The following is an 18,104-nucleotide window of genomic DNA, read 5'->3' on the forward strand; positions in this document are numbered from 1 at the left end:
AATCAATAGAATTTAGAACTAAATGGAGTTAAAAAAACGTCTGCAAATGGTACAATGAAATAGGTTTCTCAAGCAGAAGCGGTCTTGAACTAGCAGACATAGAACGCTATAGCTCAAAATCAAAAACTCACCAAGCTTGAAGGAAAGATTGATAACATCATAAATAAAAGTAACAAGGTAGTCAGTCATATAACAAAACAAATTTGCTGAAAAATTAAAAAAACCAAGAATCAAGAAAAGCCAACAATCCAATACAAAAACCCTCCAATTAATGAGTTAATCCCACCATTTTTAACAAGAAATCATGCAAAAGAACTAAACCTTTAACTTAAATCCTTTTCCAGATTAGATAAAAACAAGCAATTTATAATACAAACTCAAAGCTAATCCAACACCAACAGATCAAACTATAAACTTTTCTTGCCAAAAATTTCAAATTTCCACATAAGGATGTTAAATAAACAAAACAAAAAAGATACAAACATTAAATCACCACCATCCATAAACAACTTGGGTATACCTATCCTTAAGCCATCTAAAGCTTCTTCTAAATGAGCCTTTGACTTGGCCTTCAACACTGTACATTTTATAACTAGCAACCCTTTTTTTCCTTTGAAACTCAGGATCACTCAGACTCCAATTCTTACAAGAAGAAGTGCTTTTGTCTTTCTTGAGCTTCAAGTTATTGTTGTAGTTAGCCATCTGTGTCTGAGCATAAGCAGCACTGTAAGACCTTAGCTCGTAGGAACCGGTCGGCCCCGGCGGTCTTTGAGGAGGACCATAGTAATTTTCTATCTGCATGTTACCGCCATATGAGTATGATCTTGATCTGCTGTAGTCCTCCATGGATTCTTGAAATATTGCAGACAGAGGGGGACAGATGAAGGAGAGAAATAATGAGAATACAAACTGGAGCTGGTTGAACTTGATCTTGACAAAAGAGGCAAAAAATGGGAATAATGAAAATTGTGGGGGTATAAAATATAGGTAATTAGGATATTTCTTGAACAGATTGAAGAAAAATTTGATTGATTCAAGATAGCGTGTTTAAGTGGGAATCATTTTGTCTAAGGCAATTAATAACTTATATTTTTTTATTATTTCTTGTATTCATGAATTTTGACTAGTATTTCAACATTTGTTTTGTGTTATATATAAACTATAATATAATTTTTCGTGTATAATTTGTTATTTTTAGACTCTGGCTACTTAAGAATTCAAATCCGGCAATTTTTAACAATAATTCTAAATGTTAAATGAGGGCAATAATTAATAATTTATATAAATGAGCTATAGTTCAAAGGATATAAGCTAAACAGCAAACTGGTAGTTAATGAGTTCAATTTTTCCCACAAGCGCTTCCTCTCTCCAGTTATCAAAAAATAATTAATACTATTTCAAGTAATCGCTATTGCTTCTATATAAAAACAATAAAGATTCATTAAGAACTCCAACTTGAAACAAATGATTAATATAGTCCAAGTTTAATGTTTCGAAAAAAAAAAATCACATTTTGACAATTGTGGGTCATTTGCACCCTTTGTTTACATCATTTTCGGTGGTTAAAGATGTCAAAAAAATGACTAAAAATTGATGAATTGTAGAATTTATTTTTTCAAAACTACGAATTTAGTATATTTTTTTTAATATTTTGTTTCAAGTTGAAGATGTGAAATGATTTTTTATGAGCAAAAGAATTATAAATAGAAATTTGTAAGATATTTATACTTTCGGCTGCCAATAATTATTTTTATTCTTTCTTTTAACTTACTTAGTTACTTGGGACAGCCATGTTTGAATATAATTTCTCCATGCAAATATATATTAATGACAATAAATCAGCCTTGATCTCCCTACATATTCAAATCCAAACATAAATTCTACCTGTAAATGTTTTAAGCTCTGGACAGAATAGAAGTCAAAAATACACCTCATGTGCAAGTGCAAACTCAGAACACAGACATTACACAACAATTTCCATATAAATGTCTTGTAAGACAAATCACAAAATTAATGGATCAAATTGTCACAGTTATTCTTTAATGATATATTTGTCATTTTGTACAAGAATACATACTTAATTATAAAATAATTATGCCTTAATTACTTGATCAGAAGTGTATTGAATACATTGCACATATGAAATTTCACTACCCATATTTGTTATAAATACTAACAAGTAACAGGCACACACCAACTATGTATAAGTATACATTTATACACAAATTAAGAAAAAGATAAAATTGTTCCTTTTTTTTCATTTACTTGAATAAAAGGTAGTTTAATTAAGAAAACACAACATAAAATTTAATTAAGAGAAACAATGTTAATTTGTGTAATTTATTCTATAGAAATGGCACCTTTAATAAAAACTAAAGGTTCAAAGGAGCAAGCTTTATGTAGAAAGACATTCATAAAGAAAGGATGGAGATTGGAAGCTGAGTGAAGAATCATATGCACCTGATAGCCAATGATGAAATCTGGAACACTATTGTAAATTTTAGGGTTCGGGTTCGGGTTACAATTTTTTTTTAAATTTCCAAATTTCATAATTTTAAATTTTACGTTTTTTTTTTAAAATTACGGTTTTTAATTTTTAAAGAATTAAAAAAGGTGTTTTTGTATAATTAATAACATTGACGTGTAATTCGAATATATACTAAAATTGAAGGACTATTTTAAACTCTTTTTCAAATGAAAAAAGGTCAATTTAATACTTCGAGGGTAGAGGTGAAACATAAAGACAACGTCAAGGGTATATGTACCATTTTTTCTAGATCAGGGTATAAACGAAAAAAAGATTAAAGGTGATGGCTTTTAAGTAATTAAGCGTAATTTATTCTATAGAAATGGCACCTTTAATAAAAGCTTAATCATTTAAAAGCCTCCCCACCGTTAATTTTTGTTCAAGTGCACCCTGACGTAGGAAAATTCTCTCAGAACCCCCACCTTTAGATTCTTTTTAAATTGTACCCCAAAATATTAAATTGACCTCTTTTCACATAAAAAAAATAAAATAATATTTTATTTTTAATCTATATTCTAATTAAACACTAATATTATTAATAATGTAAAAAATTATTTTTCCTAAATTTATATCAATAACTTTTTAAAATTAAAATCATAAAAATTTCTAATTTATGGTACAATTAAAAGAAAATCTAAAGGTGGGAGGGGGGGGGGGGGGGGGTTGAAAGGATTTTCCTAAGTCAGGGTGCTATTGGAATGGAATTTAAAGGTGAGAGGATTTTGAGAGAGTTTTTTAATGTCGGGGTGGAATCGAAAAAAAAAATAAAATGAAAGTCGTTTAAGTGACTAGACTCGCATTACGTGCTACGCACGTGGCTCGTAATGTAACTCGGTATATGAATGTATAGTTTATTTATAATAATAAATATAAAAAGAAAAATAAATATATTTAAGTATTAATTTTTTATTAAACAACAAATGATTATACAACAAATGTGTATGGTCTTACTCCTTTTTATATTTATTTATTTATATTTATTAAAATAATAAGTAATTATACATGTGTTTTAGATTTTTATTTAAATAAATAAATAAATAATTATAAAATTTAATTTAATTGAGTGAATAGTTTAAATAATCAAATTCATTAACACATATATTTCCATTAACTTGTATTGGATTTGTAATAAACATAATCACGGATAGGTGATGTATTCTATTACTATACGAATGAATTACTTAATTAAGTGTTTATATTCTTTAACTAATTCATTTATAATTAAAGACAGATTATACTTATAAAGAACAAAGAATAATAAATTCAATTTGAATGGGAAAATAATAAGTCTACAACGGAGGAGAAGATTCAATGCATGCATAATGAGGAATTTGAGTTATAGAAGAACAAAGATGTTGTAGGGATCAAAATATATAGGAAAAGAGATAAGTGAAAAAAGTAAATATTCTATGAAAAAAGAAGGTTTGTAATCAATAGGATTCTATACGAATTAGTGCTGTAATTAGATTTTCTTTTATTTAATAATTTAACTTTACAATTAATTAGATAATGGCCATAAAACCAGTAATTAACTAATTAATTAGAAAGGGCTTTTAGGTAAAAGTGCTTGTCTCCCCCCCCCCATCCGTGCTTTTATATATAGTATAGATTAGGCCTTTAATAAAAACTAAAGGTTCAAAGGAGCAAGCTTTATGCAGAAAGACATTCATAAAGAAAGAATGGAGATTGGAAGCTCACTGAAGTATCATATGCACCTGATAGCCAATGATCAAATGTGGAACACGTGTCGAACTGTGTTGTCGTATATCCATTTAATAATAGAGAATTTTCCAATCAAAACATGTCCTGTTTAATTAACCGTATTAAAATTTCAAACTCAAACACAACTTGTTTATTAAATGGTTTAACACGTGTCGAATTGTGTAATCAATTTACTAAAACAGATTATAATGGATCACATGTTAACGTACTTAACTCATTTATTAATGTCTATTTGACCTATTTTGATTTATTTTTTTAATTAAATAAGTATAATAATCAAATAACAAACCTTTAAAACAATTATAAATCTTAATACCACAAACAAAAATTAATAGATTATATGAATATATTTGATTACATATAATAATTTAATTAACTAATATAATTAATAAATATTAATGTGTCAAGTTAAGCGGGTTTAGCCTATTTATCCCGCTATGTCATAAACAAATTGACCTGCTTATGACTCGAATCCACATAAACTCAACTAAAATTCGTTTAACATCATGTCATGTTATGTCGTGTCGTATAAACAGATCATCTCAAAAATTGCCGGTCTTAAAATTGCACCCCCTATACTTTACAGCGATGGTCAATTCCATTAATAAGCGAGTTTCTGAACTAGTTAATCAATCTGAAACATCTAATATTAGTGAAATTGACCCTTACTTAGTGATGTGTGTTTATCACAATTTAAGAATTAAATATTAATTTACCCTTTAAATTTGAAAAAAAAAAAAAGTGCTTCATGCTCCATATTTATGAAGTTTATTTTTTAAAATAGTTAATTAGGTCAAATTTTCTAGAATTAAAGTTCTTTCAAGTTAATTTGAACATAAGACATCACTTGGTCCACAATTTATATATTTCTTAAAAAAATCTTCTTAAAAAGTTAATTATTTAAAAAAAATATTTTCATTAAATAGTTTGTATTTTGTTTAACATACTTATTGACTTTTCATAAAGTGATATTTTAATTTTATTTATTAAAAGTTAAGGATGATGATATGTTTATTAAGTAATTAAAATAATTAAATTTTAAAATATCATTGAATTTTTTTTGAGAATAAATATCATTGAGTTTTACATCAATTTAATAACAGAAGTAGAATTTGTTTTAAAAAAATCAAAAAGTAATTTGTCTAATTAAAGGGAACTTGGACTTTCAATGAAATTGTTGTGGAATGGCAAATCCACGGGCAATTCGCTTTCTGAATAATTGAGCTAAAACGAAGAAACCAAATTTTATTTTTTTAAGTGAAACTTTTATTACTTTTATGTGTGTTGAAGCTTAGAGGGCGGATCTTGATTATGAAGGATGTTTTGTACATATTATTGTTTTAGAGATTGATGTGCAGAAATGGCGTATTATGGGCTACTATGGTTATCCAAAGCGGTTTAGAAGAACAGATTCTTAATTGTTATTAAGAGAATTAAGTTCTTTCCTTTCTCTTTCTTGGTGTTTTCTGAAATATTTTAATGGCTTACTTGTCCAAGAAAAAAAAGCGAGGTGGTCTTAAACAACCATTGTGGGTGTTAAAGGGGTTTGAGAGACGCTGTGATTGATTGTGGTTTATCAGACCTTGGTTCAAAAGGTGGTCAATTCATGTGGGAAAAGGGTTAGAGGTTCAGTTGGTTGGATGGAGGCGAGATTGGATAGAGCGTTTTGTTCGAATTTTTAAAACGCTGCCTCAAATTCGAGCCAAGGTAAAACACGGCGTGTTTTTAAAATTGAACAATTAAACCTTTGTTGTTTTAAAATCGAACAAATAAACTCTTTTAGTTTACTTTTGGGACACTTACCCCCTCAAAATTTTGGTAAATATTTTAAACATTAAAATTTTTTTTGAACTTTTTTCCTATATGATTATGAGAGACATGTTTAACGAGTATTTCTAATGATGCTGGATGAAAGGGGTTATTTGTTTTATTTAAAAACAAAAACGGTTTAATTATACCTCAAAAAGTAAAAAAGCTGATTTGTACTTTTGTGAAAATTACAAGGGTTTCTTTGTATCTTTTGCCAAAATTAAACCTCAAAATTGATAATATTCAATTAACATGTTATTAAAATTAAAAAATAATACAGAAAAATTCCCTAGAAAACCCATTGGCCAAGCAGAATTCCTTTAAATCAATAAAAATATAAAAATCAGAAAAAGTTATAAATTATATAATATCTATTGACACTTATTATAAAATGTTCTTAGAGTAGAAATAAAGTTCACTAAATCAAGTAACACTGTTATTAAAATTGTTTTAAAAAACTATTATTAACATAAAATTATCAGAATAATTTTGATAATAATAACTAGCATTTTATTGAATCACATGTTTCATGGAAAAACAAGAAGGAATTACTAATTAGTGATGAACAAACATGAGTTTGCAAATGCAATATTGGGCTTCAGGTGGGCGTTGTGCAGATTGTAGTATTGGGCTTGGCCCAGCTTTCTTTTACCTTTCCACCTCAGCTAAATTCTTCATTTAAGTCCTCCTAAATTTCATCTCCACAATATTCATTTTAGGATTTGATGTCATTTTGCTCCTCCTCATATATATACAATATGGAGAAATTTTTAGGTAGACTCAGTCCACCACGTCATCCGTGAACTAAGCCTATCACATAATGACACGTCATTAAAATGATGGCAATCTTGTAATACTACTATTCAAAAGTGTAAATAAGTAATAAACGAATTTACAAGATTGTCATCATTTTAATGACGTGTCATTATATAATAGGCTAGTCCACGGATGACATGGTAAACTCAGTCTACCTAAGAATCTCTCATACAATGTGATGACTCAAATAAAAATTATATTTAATTTAGATTAAGAAAATTAAATTTATATTTCATAAATAATGATTATTATAATTATAAATTGTGTTTAAATGTAAAATATCAATACTTATTGAAATAATAATTAATGAAGAATAGTTTATCTCATGAATAGAAAATATCAAATAATAATAAAATTAATAATTTATCTTAATTAGAATGTTAGATAGTTAAATAATAATTAAAATAGCAATTATTAAATAGTCTATATAGTCTATTAATTTAGTTACTCTAGACAACTACATTAACATATTCATAAAAAAGATATTAACATAATATTATAAGTAGTTTATTTTATTTAGTACTCTAACTCTAATAATTATCTCAATAGTTTTTTAATTGTTTATGATATTTTATAAAATAAAAATAAAAACATTAAGGTAAATGTGTTTGTCTCCCTTCCCATCGTACTTTTATATATAGTACATATAGCTACACACATGAATCAATATTAAAAAGGGTCAATTGCAAATGCATACACGAACAATATCCTAATTTGCAATTACAACATAAACTTTGAAACTGGGCAATGTCAGTAACCAACTTTCATTTTTTGGCAAATTGGTACACCGACCAATCATGCAACGACACATGGCGGTATATTACAATGTCCACGTTAGTGTTTTTCGTGTTTGGTGTATCGATTTGCCAAAAGTGTAAAGTTGGTTACTAACATTGCCAAATTTCAAAATTTATGTTATAATTGCAAATTAGGGTAAATTTCGTGTATAAATTTGCAATTAACCCTATTAAAAATAATAGTATTATAAACAACGCATATAAAATCTCAATTTTCAGCGTTTTTCGGAATTTAAGCACATTATTTAAAATTTGACATAAAAAATCTTGATATTTTTTGTATTTCACACTACCCTAATACTTAATCTGATGTCATTTTAGTCATTCAAAAATGTCATAACGACATCGTTTTTGCATAAAAAAAGCTCTGTCAATGCTAAAAATGCCAAAAATAAAAGATTGTTTTTTTAACGTCAAAGTATAAAATAAATACTTAAATCGTAACAATTGCTAAAATTTAAATGCACATAACCCTTATAAATATAAGGGTTAATTCCTAAAAAAATCACGAACTTTACACGGATGAATTAGTAATGGCTTATAATTTAACTTCTAAACTTGTACTCTTTTACCCATCTAACATCTAAACTTAACGTTCACCTATCGAACCTCTAGACTTGTTAAATAATCCAATTTAACCCCTGAATTTGATAAATACGTAAATATTGAATCCCTCTGTGCCCACCTGTCACTTGAATCATTTTAGAAGAAATTGTGTATAAAGGGGTTCAATGTTTACGTATTTATCAAGTTCATGTGTCGAATCGGATTATTTAACAAGTTAAGAAATTCTATAGGTGAGATGTTAAATTTAAAGGTTAGATGGATAAAAAAGTACAAGTTCAGAGGTCAAACTATATATTCAGCCAATTAGTAATTGAGTTATTAGTATTTAAAATCTCAAATATTTAGATTTGTAGTTAAGCATAAATTTTAAAATTTGACAGAAAATAGTTCAACATTTCATTTCTTAACATTTTTTAATACTAAAGTATTTTTGTTTCTTCAGCATATGATGTCATTTTAGAGACTTTTAGTGACTGAAACTATATCAAATAATGATTTTGGGTTGTAAAATGCAAAAGAATAAAAATTGGGTTTTTTTATGTTAAAGTTTAAACATTATACTTTAATCGGCACAAATATAAAAGGTTGAGCATGAAAAAAACTCTCTAGTATTTTACATGTTAAAAATTCTATAATATTATCATTGTTAGAGCATCATCTAACATTAAAACTTTTGAAGGAAACATTATTTAATATAGTATCAAAACTTCTATAATCAAAAGATCCATATTCGATCTTTGATAATTTTATTTGATTAATTAAACATACAAATAAAGTGAATTTATATTATTTGTGATTCAAATTCAATAAACATTGTCATGCGAGATGTGCTTAATATACGGGATTTAAATATTTAAATAAATTATTTAAAAAAACAATCGTAGTGATAATGTCGCATAGGAGAACAATCTCAAATCTCAACCACCTAATAAAAAGTCATTAAGTCCAACAATTTGAAGACCGGTCCAAAGTCCAATGATTAAAAAACAAGACCATCTGGTGTAATTCGGTGTCAGTCATAAATCGTTGTCTTATGGTAAACTCTTAAAGACAGACAAGCTAGTTGATAAATTTGGAATATTAACAGCAACGTCGACTTTCAACCGAAGTCAAAATACGATGTGTTAGACGAATTGAGACCGAATTAGGCGTAGTTTAGACATTACTTGGTCAGAAAGATTGTAAGGGACCATAAAAATATTGTAACATACGAGAAGTGTGCAGCTATGTGGATTTTGACACATTCTTCCGAAACACTTAACAAAATTGTACAACTTCACAATCAGTTATAGAAATTAATGAAAAGTATGTGACGGGTTATATACCTCTTATATATACTATTTTTTCATGAGCTTTAATATATATTCTTATTAGGGTAAAATTCTAACTCATTCATTTTTCTCATTTAACTCAACATTCTTTCTCTTCTACTATTGATTTAGGGATGAACGGTCGGAAATTACTATTGGATGATTGCACTATTTTGGTGAAATACAAGTGTATAAGAGTGACGAAATACTATATTATAAAATTATAATAAAGATTTGGAAAAAGTTGAAATGTTTGAATGTCCGCATACATCCGGGCCGAAAGTGAGAAAATAAAAAGGCAAAATCCATGGGGAAACCCCTGTACTTTACTTGTTTTATTCGAGAGGTCCCTGTCTCAAAGTTTGTCATGTCTGGATCCCTGTACTTGTCATTATTTCAATTTTGACATCCTTACCTGGACGGAATTGAGCAAGTGTATCACACTCTCGTTAAATGAGAGTGTGCAAAAATATAATTCTCACATTTTAACACTTTAATCCTAAAAAATAATACATAAAATATAAGGACTTTCTACCATATTTTACCATCATCTTTTTCCTTTTTCTTCTCCTACTTTATCTTCTTCCTACTGTTAAATTCCTTTTTGCTTTCATATGTCTTTAAAGAAGCACTAAAAACCAAAAAATGTCTAAGAAATATTGATTTAAACTAACTGATATTATTACTCTTTAAAAATTCTTCTTCTCGATTTTAACTAACTGGTTTTATTATCAAGACTATTCTTGATCCATCTGATTGATTTAAACTAACTTGATCTCAGAGTTTCACTCACCGCACCAAAAAAATGTTCGCTACCAATGTCACAGACATGAGAACAGGTAAGAATATGACGATAAGGCGGTGATAGTGACGGAGGCGACGGCGGTGCTGTAATAGAGGGAAGACTCTGAAAATTAGGATAAAAAAACTTGTCAATGTCGAAAACAACCAACGACCCATCATCATAAGCGGAAAACCCATTAATCTTTACGCTGTTAACTTTAACTTAGTCGGAAGAATTTCTGTTGGAAGTGACGACTAATGAGTGATTAGCCCAAAATGTTGGAATTTTGGAACCGTACGGAAGAGATTTGAGTGAGTTGAAGGAAATTGAGAACGAAAATAGGTGGAGCTAGAGAAGATTAAGAGGGGGTTGTCGGTGCGAGTGATCGGCATCGGAAGATGGATTGTCATTCAAGTAGAGAGTTATATTAAGAGTGAAACAGGGAAGAAGAAGATGGCTAAATTCTTATTTTATCATTAAATTTATTGTGTTTTACCATTTGTTATTTAATTATGACTTTGAATAAGACAAGTCCTTAGTTATGATGCCATGTGGACTTTAATATATTAAAAATAATGCCATGTCATATTTTTCCGTTTGTTAACGGAGAGTGAGCATCACTTGCTCAATTCCGTCCAGGTAAGGGTGTCAAAATTGAAATAATGACAAGTACAAGGATCCAGACGTGACAAACTTTGAGACAAGGACCTCTCAAACAAAACAAGTAAAGTACAGGGGTTTCTCCATGAGTTTTGCCAAATAAAAAAGAAAAGGAGAAGCAGCAGACACATGACATAAATTAAAAAACTAAAAAATTAGTGGCCATGCTTTCTTATCTTTTTATGATAACTTTAAATTAATTACTAATAGTTTTTTAGTTTTTCCAACCAATTGTTACTATCAGTTTTGTTGGGATAATAAAAGTGGTGCATGCAATTTCAGCACCTCTACATTTAGCCAATTGGATTGCACAATTCTTCATCCTATAACTGCATGTGAGCAACGCACATGGCTCCTTCTTCACCACATGCTCCTCTTTCGAATATCATGGTCCTCCACACTCTTTATTGTTTCATTAATGTTTCTACATTTCTTTTATGTGAGTCGAATGCAGGTATTTACCAAGCCGTTTAGAAGTCTAATTGGGTTAAAATCAAATTTAATATATGTTACTTGGAATATGTCTTGTAATTATAATTTGTATTAGTATGGTATTTGGAAAAAGGATTGTTTCATTGTCATTGAGCAATTAGAAAGATATAATTCAATTTGAATTAGTACTCCTAATGTTATAAATAGATTATTTACTCACTATATATAGCATATTTTATTCACCTTTTGGAGTACACCAAAAAACCGAACACACAATATAGACATTGATGTGAATAAAAGAAAAATGAGTTGTGTGTGGTATGAGGTATAAAAGTTAATCCTAACCCTTTCGGGTTATTTTTTTTAGAGAGTTAAACATTTTATGGTTTTTTTTCCTAAGAGCATATTTACTAGAGATATTCTTTATTCGGTAATTCTCCACCAATTTTCTACTCCATTTGATGATTAGTGGATGACTCGATTCTTTCGCTCGTGTATATACGCTTTAATGCAGAAACACGTAAATCTCTTGTGTTATATATTATTTTGCTATATTGTTGATCATATCTATGATTAAATACCTAGCGAATGGTTTCGATTCCGCCGCGCAATACCAATCCGGTCACAAACCGGTCACGACAATTGGTACCATAGTTTCAACAATCTGTTGCAATGTTACAACATATGTAAAATAAGTTAGAAGTTGAACGAGTTTAAAGTATTTTAACTCGAATTCGAACGATAATACTCGAGTTATTCGAATCGATTCTAATTTGAATAGCTCGAGCTTAATCAGTAGCAAAATTAGAAAATTTAATTCAAAAAAAATGAAATTTTATTTTCGTGTTTGTCCATTTTTTGTCTTTTTAGGTTTAATGTTACATTATTTTTCTATTTAATAATTTTGTATCAAACATCTTTTAGTTCATCCACAAAAAAATTAAAAATCATTCGGCTTCTCTTGATTCATGGCACTGGTCTTGCACATCTCGCGCTATTCCCTCTCCCTTGATTCTGCCATTAAGCTCTCCCTTGATTCTACCATTAAGCTCAACTCAATTTTTTCGAGTTATTTTTCATTTTTACGGAGTCAATATCGAATAACTCACGAATAGTAAAAGTCATTTTTATGTGAAAAGTTTTGGATCATCTTTTACTTAATGCGTAATTAACCCTTTATACTATATTTTTTCTAATAAATAAAACTATATTTTTATTTTTATTTTTATTTTTATTTACACCTTTTAAAAGAATATGTCAAAAACTTACCAAAATTATAAAAATAATCTTTATTTATGAATAATTATAATAATAATCTACCAAAAGAGTATAATATTTTATAGGCTTATTCACCAAAAAATGCCAAACCTTTGCGTCTCGAGTCAGATTTAGCCAAAGCTTTAAAAACCACCAGATTTAGCCAAACCTTATACGTTATGTGTTAATTGTGGCCATTTTTGAATCGAACCGAAATTGTTGCCCACATGTCATCCACGTCACCTCCAACTCAGCAAAATTTGATGACATGGCACATTTCAAACCACTAACCCAACTTAATCAAACCAAATAATAAACCAAAAAAAAGATATGTAATTTTACAAAAAAAAAAGAGAGAGGACATATTTGCAAATAATTTAACAATTTTTTAAAAGAGTCTTATAAAGAACGATCGCTCTATATTTCAAAGTTATTGGTTGTCCATCTATAATTGTTGATTACTCCCTCCGTCTCAATAGAGTTGTCCACTTTGAAAAAAAAAATTATCCCAAAATTTTTATCCACTTTTAAAAGTAACTAACTTTTACACTTAGTTTTTCTATATTATCCCTATTTAAAATTCACTAATGAGTAAAGTGAAAGTAAATTGCAAGTGGGCCCTATATTAAATAAGGATATGACAAGAAAAGTAGGGAACATTTCACAAAATCCACAAATAATAATTGCTTTTCTTAAACTGTGTGATAAAGACAAAGTGGACAACTCTATTGGGACGGAGGGAGTATTATTTATTTTTTAAAATTATTTTTAGTTTAATTATTTTGTCTCCTACTCATCCAATTACAAGTAATTTTCATTCATTTTTCTCCTCATTTATTCACTCTTTCCTTTTATAATAATTCTCAGAAAATCATTTTTTTATAAATTAGTTATATTGTATTTTATCTCCAATAAAATCTCATTATTTTAAAACCACATGTCCATATAACAAAAATTCCATAAAAATAAAGAACTAAAATATACTTTATTTCCAACAGAAAGAATTAAATATATAATTCTATCTTATCAAATCTGATTCTCTGCCTTCTTTTTGCCAATAATATGCAACATTAAGTAAAGAAAATAATATTTTTTATTATAAACACGACTAAAAATATGGATAAGTAACTAATGAGTTATAATTTAAATAATATCAGTATCAAATAATAGTTGAGATCGTGAATTTTTTCCATAAACGTTCTTTCTTTTTAATTTTTTTTTTAAAGAATGAATAAAAATTAAACTAATTTTTTAATTTAAATCATATCAAGCTGAATTTATTTTAATTTAAACAATGATTTGGATATAGATAATTTAAAAAATTAATTTAGTCATTATTATTGGTTAAATTATATATATATATATATATATATATATATATATATATATATATATATATATATATATATATATTCTGGATATTTCTATGCCTTCTCTCCCAATACCACGGGGTGAAAAGACCCATCCATTTGAATACGAACCCTAGCCACACAGCTCACTGGACCACTTAGATTATATTCTCTCTCTAGATATATGGAAATCTAAAGTGGTCAAGGTGGGGAAAAATAAAGATAAAGCTTATCGTTTATTCAAAATGATCGAATAAAATAAGATAATTAAATAAACTGTATCATAATATTTTTATTTATGTTACTTTTTACAAATCGAGTATTTCAAATGTCAGTTAAACAACAAATAAGTAAAAATAATTATATTCATTTTTACAAATCTCTAGATTGATGTTGGAGTGTAATTCTTTTTAATGTTTAAGAAATGATTTAATGGTTAAGAAAAACTATATTTTTGTTGTTGTTTATAAATTAATTTAAAAAATTTAAAACTCGTAAATTTATTACAATTGATAATTTTACTGCGATTTTTCTTCCAATTAATCTTATTTGTAAGCTTTCAACTGGTAAATTTTAATTTCAGATGAATTTCTATATTAATTTATCAGTTCGCAAAATTTATTTTTAGAACTGTAAAATCTAATTTTTAATCCAACCAAAAAAACAGAAACAACAATAACATTTAACTACAAAGTATATATTTTTCAGTGGTTTAAGTGAAAATGTTGTACTGATATGAAAAGTTGACACGATTAAATTAGAGGTTATTTGTATATAAAATTCCGACTTTTAACGTTCGTAGCGGTTTAAGTATTTAAATGTGCTATCTCACATCTCAACTTTTCTAAATTTAGTAGCTTAATCTAAAAAACAGAAATAAAAATAAAATTTATCTACAAAGTATTTATGTTTTAGTGGTTTAATTAAAAAAGAAGCTAGGCTGATGCTCAATATGAATAGAAAATAAATAAATGTTATACTGATGTGAAAAATTGATACGATTAAATTAAACGTTATTTGTATGTAAATTTATGGCCTTTAACATTTGTAGCGGTTTAAGCACATTATTTAAAATGTGTTATCGCACATCCCAATATTTCTAAACTTGGTAGCTCACGTGTTTTATAGCTGTTCGAAGCCTATGTGGCAAAATAGAGCAACAATCTCACACAAACTCAGCAATACCTTGTCATCCCTATTTGAGATTACTTGCATATTATATCCCGACCTTTCACGTTTGTAAAGATTAAAGTACATCGTTATAAATTTGGAAACTCGTAGCCCAATCTTATTTGCCACTGATGCTACCAACAGCCAGAATACAGCAATGAGATATAGAATGTAAAATTTAAAAAAGTTGGAATGTGGAATGCTATATTTTGAACAATGTGCTTAAATTGTTACAACCGTTAAAGGTTGAGATTTTTAGTTATAAATAACCTTTGAATTAATTGAAAAGATCAACTGAATAGATTTAAGAATTGAATAGATTTCTAGCAAAATTGTGTAATTCAGACAGATTGACAAACTTTCATACTTTTAGATAAATTAGGAAAAAACAAAATCCGGTTAAAATGATAATATAGCAGCCGGATTTTGCTATTTGACGATTGTTTTACTTGTAATTTTTTTTTGAAAATTTGTCAAATATGCATAATTTGAACTATACAAGGAATTTTTAGATAATATATGCATGCATATCAAGTTTTTAGGCAAAAAAAAAAAGTAAATTCCGACTACCACATGTATGTTTTGTCTATAAACTTTTCGTCAAAACAAAATTAACATTTAGTACCCATATTATTAAAAAAATTAAGTTTGGTAACCGAAATGAAAATAAAAATAAAGTTTAATAATCAAAATGATATATATTGATAGTTTGAATATCTTTAAGTGTCTATTATCCAAAATGCAAAACAATAAAATTTTGAGTACTTTCAAAATCAATATCCTAAATAAAGTTATATTTTAAGACATTTTAGAATTCTTTAACTAATCCCGAAAACTAATCAAATGTGTTATCATTTTTTCTATTAAGACTTAAAAGAAATAAGAACAAAGTTTTCCACCCTTTTATTCGTTGACACATCATTGATCTAACAAATAAAGTGGACAAATAGTAAGAAAAAGGAAGAGATGCATGATTGTAGGTAGGGCAACCAAAGTTGCTAATTATTGCAAAAATAACAAACTTTAACCGTTGCCCATGTTCATCAAAATCAAATTAACTAACCCTAGATTGACACTTAGCATCAAAAAGATATCCCAACTTCTATCCCATTCTTGATGGCCGAAAGTGGTAGAAGATGAGGATATGGAACATGGTAGATGAATATGATCCAAAGTCTCTTTCTTTTATGTGTTTCTAATCTAAAAGAGAATAATAATAATGATAATATATGTGCATGCCTATCATAATTAGTGATGCATGTGGAATATGCCTTTTTGGACAAACCATTTTTTGCTTTCATTATTCTAGATGGGAATCAAATTGCTTGTACATATGCAAGCACTCTCCTCATCATCCACTCCTAAAAGGGAAAGTTCCGTTGTCACTTCCATAATGGGAAAATACATTGCAAATTCCATTTTTTTTATGAATCGACAAATTCCAATTTTTAGTTTAACATTATTATAAGTATATGTCTTGCTAGCTAGCTAGACTATCTTTTTTATTTGAAATAAACTATATTAATTAGAATTAGCCAAAAATAGAAGTAAAGATAAAAGTCTGATACAACTGAGCTCCAAACTGAAACATCAGACATAGAAATGGACGCTCTTAACAAATTTATCAAATTCTACTACAGCAGCTTCTAGTGAAGATACATGCAGCAAATCACCAACTCCATGCAGCAGCTTACTTAGTCAGCAAGATATAACATAGGATTCTTTATTCTGTTATTTCTTTTTGCTATTTGTATAATTCAACATGAGTTTGTTATTTGCAACTGATTTATGCCAGCTCATCATAGCAGTTATTCTTGATGCAGCTAGTATAAATCAGAGAGCTTGTAATTTCTGATTTTTTAATGAGAAAAACACAATTCTCGTGTTATATCAAGAGTATAGGCAACTGTATTTACTGATCTCCTTATAACAAAATACAATATATATGCAATTCTTAAAAGATTTTTATATTCATCGATGATGACACTAACATAAGAACGATCTTCTTGCGATGAATGAAAAGCCTAAACCAGAAGCAACACATCTGTTTCAAAACGAACATTGTATGTAGCCAATTCCTTAACCTAAGGTAAAGATTCTTTGAAGCTGATGACTTCCGCCACTAGAGAGTCTTGCAATTCTGGCAACGAACGAGCTTTTGCCCCAAGCCATCTGCCATCATCAATTTTTTACTTGTATTTTTTAACTTCATATGTATGTTTGATTATTTTTTAGTTGGTTTGCAATTTGAAAGATCATATGTTTAAATTTTTGTTATATGACTTTCATCAATTTATAACCATCTTCTATCTTTGGAAAAAAAAATAAGGGATACAAACGGGAAAATAGATGATGATTTTCAACAACAAACCGGATATCGTCCCCTTCCACACTCAAAATTCACGTATCTAACCCATCTCCCTCCAAGGGTTTTATGATAAGTCTTGTCCAAATAATTACTCCATTAATTGTAAAACCATAAAAATTGAGTATTAATTTGTGAAATTGCGCCGTATGGAACCATAAATTAGTAGTCACTTTAGGGAAGCATCAGATCTAAGTAGAATAATAGGGAGTGTGAAAAAGGAAATGACGTCCAAAGAAGAAGTGATTGGTTAGGGCAAAATGTCAAATGATTCTTTAAGTATCATTATTAAGATTAATTAATGTAAAAGCATATCTACTTTAACTTACTTTACCGCCGTATTGGTTGTGTGTTAGTGTGAATATTGAGCCGCTGTTGATCTGTCATTGGCTGGATCATTATTTTATTTTATCTTTTTCTTTTCCAAAGCTAAGGGACCATCGCCATATGGTTGGTTGTCTCAAAGCTTAAACATGGTTTTCAGTTTGATTAAATTATTAATTAAGGCATCTTTGGAAGGAACAAACAAGTGGCATGCA

General features: G+C 28.3%; 1 protein-coding gene across 1 annotated transcript; it reads right to left on the reverse strand.

The window, feature by feature from the left end:
* Window positions 1–400: 400 nt before the first annotated feature.
* LOC126669487 (uncharacterized) lies at window positions 401–1,056 on the reverse strand. The gene has a single exon (XM_050362969.1). It carries the CDS (start codon window positions 844–846, stop codon window positions 490–492), a length of 357 nt encoding a protein of 118 aa, XP_050218926.1. The 5' UTR covers window positions 847–1,056; the 3' UTR covers window positions 401–489.
* Window positions 1,057–18,104: the final 17,048 nt, after the last annotated feature.

Source organism: Mercurialis annua, linkage group LG2, assembly GCF_937616625.2.
Source record: "Mercurialis annua linkage group LG2, ddMerAnnu1.2, whole genome shotgun sequence".
In the NCBI taxonomy this organism is placed as follows: Eukaryota; Viridiplantae; Streptophyta; class Magnoliopsida; order Malpighiales; family Euphorbiaceae; genus Mercurialis; species Mercurialis annua.

Coding starts and splice junctions, on each gene's coding strand:
- LOC126669487 (XM_050362969.1), bottom strand. CDS start 846: ATGGAGGACTACAGCAGATCAAGATCATACTCATATGGCGGTAACATG.